At 39.7% G+C, this 10432-nt stretch overlaps 1 protein-coding gene across 1 annotated transcript in view; it reads right to left on the minus strand.

Annotated features, from left to right (window-relative positions):
* Positions 1-10169, minus strand: part of ENPEP (glutamyl aminopeptidase) — a 34552-nt gene extending 24383 nt beyond the window's left edge. The window contains exons 1-3 of the mRNA XM_027677031.1: positions 9277-10169; positions 4215-4356; positions 1565-1696 (exon numbers count right to left, since the gene is read on the minus strand). Of these exons, the coding sequence (XP_027532832.1) occupies positions 1565-1696; positions 4215-4356; positions 9277-9908 (906 nt within the window). The 5' untranslated portion in view covers positions 9909-10169. The remainder of the gene's footprint in view (positions 1-1564; positions 1697-4214; positions 4357-9276) is intronic.
* Between the last annotated feature and the right edge of the window lie 263 nt (positions 10170-10432).

The raw sequence follows: 10432 nt of genomic DNA on the forward strand, positions 1-10432 counted from the left end.
TAGTGTAACACACTTCTTTTTTTTACCCTATCGCAATATTTTCTGCACAAAAAGCTACACAAATTCTGCTTCTTAAAATAACTGAACTCTAGAGAACATCAATTGAGGCCAAATAGTTAAAGTCCTATTCTCGATAGTGAGTGGATCAGCTGCATTGAACAGCAACTGGTTAACAAAATTGTGTGACTAGGTGGCTTAAAAACGTGCTCCCGTTTTGCAAATTATTTAGCCAAACAGCAGGGAACTAAGCATATTACATCTCTACCTCAAACCAAGCTCCATTTGCTTGTCTAAGTGTAATTTAACCTTAGCTATTTGTCAAGAAATAATATAAGCATACAACATGATAGTAGTTAGGACACAGAGGAGGAAGGCCTCAGCACAGCACTATGCCAGGAAGTCTTTGCTAAGAACTGAATCAGAACCTTGGAGATTTCTACAAGACAGATTTTCACATTAGTGGACAGCCTTAAGTAGGCAAGGATTTGCTGAGCTTTTTTGGATAGGGAAACTCAGGAAGAGCTAACTTGCTAGGTGAATGGAGGCCCAGCTGGGGCTTTGTTATAGATTCCCTGTCCATTTGTGTCACTATCTCCAGAAAAGAAGGGAAGCACTGTTGACTCAGGTGAACCACAAGACCACATTTTACATAAGGGGAAAGGAAGGGGAAGCAGCAATAGCATACAGCCTTGGGATCATCCTCTGTGTCAGATGAAGAAAAAATCTAATCCAACAACTAATTAACAGCAGGTTGAGCATCCCAGTCTAGGTTTAGGCTAATGAGGAGTTTATGTTGAGGGGCAAATTATATTTAGGATTCCAGTTTGTGAATCAATGTAGAGTCTTGTTATTTCTTTAATCAGCTGTACCTTCAGGAGATTTGAATCTAAGCAAGAACTGGATGAGACTGCCTACTGCATCTAAATAAAGGAGCTATTTTAACTTTATGGATTCAGATTCAAACCCATGCACTTCATTAGGGCACCTACCAAATATCTAGCTCTTTAGGCAGACACTATCACTTCTATACTTACTTGTAAAGAACTTACACTGGGCAGTTGCCTGCAGCAGCTGTTATAAAATAGAGAATATTAAAGCCAACACATAATGGCACATAGCACTGTAGTCCTATATCTCCATGGCTGTGATAATATCAAATGCATAGATTCACATCTTTTAACACACAGAAAACTATAAAGTAATTGCATCCATGGCCTGTGACTCTCCTGCACTCCTTGACTTCTACAATCCTTCAGACACTGAGCTTCAAGTCAGGGACAAGGTCAGAGAAATAGTGTTTCTTCCTCACCTGTGTGCCCATATGGGAGGTACTGACTGAGATCTCACAAAGATGGGAGACAGGGAAGGACTGCAAAACACTATATGTAGTTAAGGTCAGAGGGACCGCTGTGAACACCTAATCCGATAAAATAGGCTGCATATAATAGGCTACGGGAAATGGAAAAATATGTTCCCGTTTTTATAAATTGAGATTTTTTTGTTTTAAATGCAAATCAAGGTACATCTGTCATCTGAAGCATGTTCAGGTTGCAGCAGGACTTACAGGTTTTCCACTACGGGATATTTTCTCTTCATAGGAAAACTGGTGCACTGCAAAGCATACCAAGTAAGTGCTCATGGGAACTGACTTCTCAAAAGTTGTTCGAGTCCAGCCATCACCGAGTTGTACAGTTTGCTGCAGAAATGGAAAAATAATCAGTTTGATTTTTGGAATTGCAAAGACATGCAGAAGAGGGTACAATATTTGTATGAAGGCTGCAACTACACAGGAATGATAAACCACCTCTTCAGGTTCACCGCTTCTGGCATCTCATTGCTGAAGGCGTGAGAACAGACATGGATTTCTTCTGCATACTACAATACATGAAATGGGACTTTGTTTTTCTGCACTAAATAAGTTTACTTAAGTGTAATTTTCATCAGAGATTTGAAATCATTCATACGCACAGGAATTTTTCCAGTGTATGCTACTGTGTTTTGTTCTTGCAATACTTGCATAAAATAGCATCACTTTGGAGAGATCAGAGAAGAGTCTGAATTCTCTCCTCTCTTAAATATATGCATCGTGTATGAGTCAGACATTGTAGAGACGCTACTTGGGATAAAGACCAATGTCATGAATCTATCCTGAATTCATTCAAATACAAATGAACACTGCTAACTGGTGGGTTGCTTCAATGTACATAAAATGTAGTGCTTTCTCGATTTTCCCAAATGTCCTTAACTCTCAAATGAATCATGTGACCAAAGCTTCATCCTGTTGTATGTGATTTATCCCATAAATATTTATTTCTGTTACTCATTTTGTGCTATTGTCTGATAATTTTTTGTGCTTCTGACTGGATGATTAACTTAAAGAGGAAAAAAGCAAAAAGAATATAAAAGACATTAGCTTTCTAGAGATACAATACTTCATGAGATTTTTTTGTTATAAACACAATATAAATAAAGCTCAGACAGTGAATGTTACAGGTAACATGATTCCATGAGAAAAAACCCTTTTCACAGATATTCATAACCCGCTTTTGACAGAGATATTCACAGTCTACTTTTACATTATTTGATTTATTTTAATATCTTTTTTTCTTTCAACAAACTCAGGACTTAAGTGGAAAAAAAATTTTTAAAAAATCAAATCCAGTGAAAAATGCAAATGAAATGAACAAGTTTCCAATTTTGCTGATCTGATTTTGCCATGCTGATTATATAGCTCCACACCACGAAAACTGCTACAAGACACGTAACACACAACATGCTTTGCATTTACAAACTACTACATTTCCATCTGTTGAAAGGGTGTTTCCCAAAGATCTTTCACTACCAAGACCAGAGCTACTCACCTTGTGAGGACATCAGATATAAAAGTGCCCCACTATAATCCCTCAGTCAAACTTGAGTATGAACTCAGCATAATCTGCATTTTCTTATCTGTACTTGTTTTTTAGTAAATTAATTAAGAAGCTGTAGCTAGCCCTTAAAAAGCTTATTTTTGTATGTCCATTCTAGAGGCAAGGTCCACATGTCAAGGTGTAAAGTAAATCTCAAAACCCACTAAATCTTCATACTATCTAGTCTTATCCCCTTACCTTCCTTGCCGGTACCCTCCCTTATCTGAGGTCTGTGAGGAAAGGTACAGCACTCTCCTTTCATGTGTTATTCATCAAAGTGCCCGGTCTCTTTTAGGTATCACAGAAATGTCTTTAATAACAATGGGTCAGATCTTTAAATTTGCAGAGGGCATGAAAGGCATCTGTACTAGAATGGTAATAGTCATCTCCACTGCATTGCTAGGAGAAAAAGTTTAGGGGACTCTAAATAAAACAGTACACAGTAAAGCAGACCTTTGTTTTCTGGGTGGGAGAGCAATTTGGGAAGATGAAAATGCCAAAAGCCTGGAGGCTTTTTTCTTTCTTTCTTTTTTTTTTTAACTTGGCACTTTATCTCCCACTACAGAACATATTATTAGAAATTACACAATGGACTACACATTCAGTTGAACTATTCATTAGAAAGTCTCTCATCTGAAAGCCATTCAATCCAGAAAGCCCAGAGGTAGATAATTGATGCTGTTGAATTTCATACAAAACTTGGAATTTGACACACTTGGTCCAGAAATGGATTATTTACGAAATTATAGACATGATGGAGTGACAAGTGTCCACATCCATGAATTGACAGATGGGATTTCAGATCCTGTATTACTAAAAATAATAATCCTAGACTTCCTTGCTAGAAGGATTCTTTGCCATTAGATTGTGATCAGCAGACCCTTGCTTTGGACCTTATTTAGTTTTAGTGATTGTTTTAGACTTTCCACCTGGGAATAAGCTGTCTTCCAGAGTATTCCTTCGCAGAGTCCACTCAGTCTGGTTGAAGACCCTGCCATTATCTATTTATAGTTACTAGAGGACACTTACCTAGAATATCTGAATACAGGATCAGCTAGCTAAAGACATAAAACACATTTCCTTTCTGCTTTGGATTGACTCTGTATTGCCATGCCGTGTCCTGGCGGACCACCATGAGTCCTAACAACCAACTAGTCCTGTTCTATGGAATATTTATTAACCATTAGCTTTACAGTGTCCAGATGGTAGAGTCTGTGAACGCGCAAGGACCTTGCAATCCACACTACTATTCCAGTGGCTTTATAGAACCATTCCACTCAGGCAGCAGAGCTGGGAAATACATACCTGTACAGGCATGTTTGAAAGTGCTTGGTATGTATCTTGATGGATGATAGATATGTTGTAAGTTGCCTTTTTGTTTGGCTCGTCAAAGCAGGGAAACGACTTCCGTGCATCTGTTGGCTCATGATCAGTAGCTGCAATGCTCCTTAAACAAACAACACATTGGCAAGCCTTCATTATAGAGCTTTGAAATCTTTTCTGTAACTTCTAAACATTTTTTTAGCAATTTCACAAACTAAATTCAACTACAAGTATTTGTGTGTACTTGTCAATTCATAAAAGCAGGTGACATCAGAAATGCACAAGCTGACATCACATAGGCATGTGTAACATATAAATCAAAGTCTGTCATCAGCATCCTCTAGGTTTCAGAGCAAAAGCTAAAGCAATTTGCTTATTATCAAATATTTTTAGGAGCCAGGCAGTAAGACAGGCATGACCCCTCATGGATGGTAAAAAATTTTGCTTACCCTCCTAATAAGCTTTTCCACTGATTTATGCACCTAAAATAAAATACTGATGATCTCACTTGAAAGGAAATCAAGTCACTCCATGCATCATTTACCCACTACAGCATATCTTGGGACTGGAGTTTTGAACATATCCCGAGACACCACCTTGAAATTGTGTAAATGCCACTAAAATCTCATCCTGCCTATGTGTTTCTTTTTCTGCATTTACCACATACAGCTTTCTGTTGGTGCTGTTATGCTTCCCTGACTCCATTAGTGAAACTGCTGGAGAAACGTGGAAAGTTCAGGTGAATATCCTAGTATATAAGTGATGCTATGCAAGCTGTATTGGGGGTTTAGAAAGTCATCTCAGTTGTGCAAAAACAGCTGGAAGTGCTGAACAATAGGGGTCACATAAAAACATAAGGTGAAGGTTGTGAACGTTCATATCATGTGCTTGCTTCTTGCAGTGACATTGGGCTTTCCCATTAACGAACCATACAGTGGCAGGGTGTATTCTCAAGTGATTGATGGTGAAAGGGATCACAGATGCTTCTTCAATTAATCTGGAATGTTGAGCATTTTCTGACAGCACTTCTACAGCTGCTCCAACTATATTAAGGTAGTTTTTCTTTCCAAAAAGTAATTAAAAGTGTACACCATAAATTACAAATCTGCAGCAATCCTACAAGCTCACTTGACAATCAATTTTTCAATGTTTCTGTTGCCCTTGGCATTTCCCTGTGACGGTTAAATACTAAACTGGTCATTAGGAACTTGTAGCCGCAAGGGTCACTTACCAGTCTGACGGAGGTAATATGTCTGGGTTCTCTCCGTTTATGCTCATTGGAATAGTAACTCAAAAGTTCATGGGCAGAAAGGATAATGAACATTCACCTTAACATAATTTCAGACTCAATAGAGTTTCTTTTGCTTAGTGCATTGTTTGCTGTCATTCTCTCTTTTTGTAGGATTTGAAAGCTATTTCACAATCAAATTAACTCCAAGCCTCCAGGGCAATGCTTCACAGCTATTGCTTAAAAAATTGGCTATGTATTTTGACACATTTATGTCTTGTTCCTACAGACTGATAACACTGTGATATCTCTGTTGATTTATAAGATGATAATCCATCTATCCTCATATGCTTGTGGAGGCATACAGACATTACGAGTGCAAAACCTTAGCACTACCATTCCTATAGGCTAGACAATGACAACTCCAGACTATGGCATGCATAAAAGTGGCCTCAGAAACTCAAAATGTTGTAATTTCCTTTCAAGCTTCATAATGTAGTTTTTAGCTAAGATTTTCTTCACTCTTTGGTGGCTTCTGCTCTTCTACTTGCTGTTGATGTCCAGATCTTTAAATGTGAACTAGAGGTGACAGTTGTAAATATCATACTAATAAGAAGTGAAAAGGTGGCTGAGACTGCATCCAGCTGTTCTCAAAATAAAATAGTGATGCATTTAAGAACCATGATGGATTTCCCTCCCTGCCCCCCCCCCCAAAGTACACGGCATTAGTGAAAAACCCCTCCTCCCTTTAAGCCATTTAAAGCATTTTTCTCTTAGTCTTTCCTAAAATTCAGATTTATTGCTTCTTCTGAGGAAACTTTCTCCTTGAGGAAGAAAACTAGGAGTGCTACTTGTACACAAAAGAAAATTTTGTCTTTCACTATTTAACAAAATCCTAAATGCAAGTGTCCCTGTTAGCCATGTGCCAAACCTCTTGTTCTTTTCTTATAGAAAACAGAAAGAATTCCTATAAAAGGGAAGCCATACCTTATCACTAATAGTTGTGCAAAATCCAAGCCAGCTGCTGTGACGTGTTTGTATTATTTGTAATGTTAAGGAGAAAATACAAGAGAGCTTTAGCACATTTCTTGTGAGAAATTAGTGAGTTGAAATAACTCATTACACCAGGCAAGGACTCTTCTTATACTTCTTTCCCTAATATCTGAAAATGACACAGTTGTAATGTAGTTATGCTCACTGCATCATGAAAAATAAGGAAGAACTGTTATTCACTTTTCATCAATGGGGAAATGGAATGCACGAGGAACAGTTTCACCAAAGGACTTAAGTGCTTACTGCTGGATTCAGGAACCCACAGGAGCATCTAGGCAGGTCTATGTCCAAAACCTACATTCTCAAAGTTTCTGCTTTCCTGTTCCCTACCTGCATGTGCACACCAATTTAAATAGTTGTGTTCCAAAGTATCTCAAGATCTGCTTTAGGGCATGTCCAAAAGCACCTTTGTCCTGATGGGAATTGTGTGATCTGTCTTAACAGGATTCCCAAATGAGGTGATCTTCTCTTAAGCCTCTCAAGGATCCCAGACTTATAGGCATGTTCAGCACATGTCTACCTGTTTTCCACAAAATGTAGTGGGAGATTTGAATTTAAGCAACAGCAGAGCCTGGATATGTGCCCAGTTTGTAAACAAAAGGCATTATAGAAATGTTTTGGCAAACCTTTGCCTTCACAGATAGACAGCTGGGGAGCAGCTCAGTCCTGGGAGCTGACTTTCCAGTTGTTATTAATTCTCTCAAAAGGTCCTGCTGCTTCTAACACTGCACAGAAGGGAAGGTTGAGTAGGTTAATTATATGTTGGATTGCATTTTCACCTCAGCCCTCTTCAATTTAACACTCCCTATTAATAGACTTGATCATTGTTCTTACCTAATCTGATTTGTATTTACTTGCAACATGATAAGAATGGAACTGTTTGGGTCGAAATTTTCCAAGAGTGATGTCTACCTCAGGCAAAGACAAAATAAAAAAGCTAATTCCAGTCAGCATTGCTTTTAATAGAAAGCCAGGGGAAAATGCAGTTTTACTAAACAATAAAACCCTTCTCTTGCCATCCTTTCTCACTCCATCCTATCACCTCCCCTTGTGCCACAGAGCAGCAGCTTGGCTGGTGGTCGTTTTAATTTCAAAGCTGTACTTATCACTATGATGTACATCACCTCTTCCACCCCCACAAACAATCTGCCCAAACTCAACCACGTGCAAAACATTTCAGAAGTCATCATTCTTACTAAAGCCCTTCTCAAGCCTAACAAACAAACTCACATGCTCAAGTTCCTTTCTGTATTGAGAGTTTTCAGACTGCTGGCTAGGATCATCCCTGCAACTGTAGCTTCCAGCCAGGAAGTAGGAACAGTCAAAGTGAGCTCACATTTCATATTTTCTTTAGTTTTTGAAGTTCCCCTTTTCTCCTGACATCAGATGCTTGGCCGTTGTCTACCTCTACTGTCTGGATTTGAGGGAAAGGCACTCACCTCTCCTGCTCTGCAACTCAGGAGACCTATGTTCTGGTCCAGCTGTTCTGGTGTTGTGACAGGTCTAGAGCCATTACTTAAATATCTAGGTATCCTTCACCAATAAAAAGGAAGTAACGCACCTCAACTTAGAAGTATCATAAGAGGTTGCACTTTAAAACTGTTGTGGAGATGTCAGATACTCAAAGTATAGCATCAAAGCACCTTTCAAGTCAGAGCAATACTGAGGTCAGAGATGGAGGAAAACAAGGGGGAAAGAGCCGTCTGGTGTTCGAGCTGTTCACTACATAGATTCTTTGCAGATCAGATAACTGTGTTTCACTAGGAAAAATCAATGCTTGCTTTATCCTCTGCCTCTTGGATTTGCTGGTGTCAGTACCAGTCACTGCTGCTACTCCTGGCATTGTCTGTCAGTGGTTGAATGGAACTGATATGACTCTCACTCATGACACCATTGTCCCAGGAGGGCAAACAAGTGCCATGACAACACATCGGTGCTTGTCTTCATGTTCCTGCTACAGGGCCTTGTAAAAGTCTAGCTAAGTTTATCTTTTGGCTGTAAAGGCTGGAATGAGTCACTTCAGAAATGTAAATATTGGAAAATGGATGAGTGTCCTCTCCATACATTAACTGTGAAGAAAAGCCTTTGAACAGTGGGCAATGGCTTTTTCAAGCTTTCACTGTAGTGCAAATCTGGCAAATGGAATGGGTTAGCTGAACTGGCAGAGGCTTTGTAATCTTTCAATAACTATTGATATATTAATAAGGAAGAGATGGAGCACAAAAAAACCCAAGTCAAAGATAACCTTAATTGTTTGGATTTTCCTGCATAATTTAAACCATCTGCAGGAGGGACAGAGAAGTTCTGGTTTGAATATTCCTCAGGCTTACAACATCAAGGAGGCATCATATCAGGAAAACTATCAGAAGAGTATTTTACACGAAAACTGTTACCTTGAGGAGTGACAGGAAGAGGGTGGCGATAGTTGTATGCTATTATTGTACTACAGAGATAAAAACAGGCCTCAATCCTTTCAGCTCTCTGACGGAGCAATTAATAAAGTTCAAAGGTAATCTGGGACCAGTAGAATTTGAAAAGGTTTTTCAGAAAAATAATAACAAACCCTCATCTCTCCAGCCCAGATTCACTAGTCAGCAGCCATAGGGTTTTGAATACAGGATCTTCCTTAGGGGAATGAGAAAACAGCCCAGAAATGTCAGCAAGTTGGTGAGAAGCAAGACTGAAAAGCTGAAACAGGAATAGAGCAGGCCTGAACAAGTAGAAATAAAGAAAGTTTAATAAATAAAAGAAAAACTGCTTTACTTGATCTCTCCGTCCTCAGTATAGGTGGTCCTATAAAACCCAACCAGCGAACCATTCAGCCAGCCTTGAAACTTCAGGGTGAGCACATAGGGATCACTTTGATCAGCGACAGGGAGCTCTGCTGCTGCCTTCATCACTATGTATTCCTGTGGGTTGTACGCAAAGCAATCATTCAGAGCAATCTGCTGTCCTGAAGATTTCTGGAGCGTGGGCATTTCTGTAATCTTGGTTTCTCGCAGGTGAAGCCACAGGGAGCTGGTAGGTTTTTCCAAAACAATAGAAATATTGACCGTCCCACTGTAAATGTCTGCCTCCATTTCAGGCTTGATTTCCAGATCATAGTGGACAGGCTTGACATAAGTGGGCAGCCTAAATTCTCTCCACTCTCCAGTCTCATCTTTTGGAGGACAGGGACCCAAATCCGCTGGGGGACGAGGCTGATCTGTTGTTGGTTGATCTGTTGTTGGTTGATCTGTTCCCTCTGGAGTTTTCTGAGATTTAGGTCTGCTCAATCCCACACCAAGCCCCACGGCAAGACCTACAATAACCACAACACCACAGATGATAGCCACATGCTTTGTCTTCATGCAGTACCTCTTGGACTTCTTATCGTCAAAATCCATGCCCTCCATCTCTGCTCCTGGGTCCGCTCTCAGAGCAAAACATTAACTACAAAAAAGGTTATTAGTCACTCCAACACTTGCATTCAGTAAACTCAGCAGTCTTGGTTTGTATTTTAATTGTGTAGCTATAGCTGTTCTCTGCCTGTCTCCCGCACCTCACTTTCCACGAGACACTCAATTAATTAAAGACAACATGCTCTTGGAGGAAATGTTAATGATCAAAAGAAGTGCAGCTGGGCTGAGAGAAGGAGGGAACTGACACAGAAGAACATTGTTCCTGTGATGCTACCCTTATAAGCAGTGCAACCCCACCCCCAGCCCCTCCTGTTCTGGCCTGAGTTAAATATAAAACAGTGCTATGTTAATCAGCAGTCAGGACATGATCAGATGCCAAAGCTCTGTCAGCAGCTTTCAGAAAGAGTTTGCAGATAGAGGTGTAACTGCTCCAAATCCTCAACCTTCACCGCTACCTCTTCCTTTTTTTCTCTGCTGTCTTGTTTAGGTTTTTGAGGTTTGGGTTGGGTTTTTTTCCC

Source organism: Neopelma chrysocephalum, unplaced genomic scaffold (genome assembly GCF_003984885.1).
Source record: "Neopelma chrysocephalum unplaced genomic scaffold, ASM398488v2 Primary Assembly neopelma1_42b, whole genome shotgun sequence".
In the NCBI taxonomy this organism is placed as follows: Eukaryota; Metazoa; Chordata; class Aves; order Passeriformes; family Pipridae; genus Neopelma; species Neopelma chrysocephalum.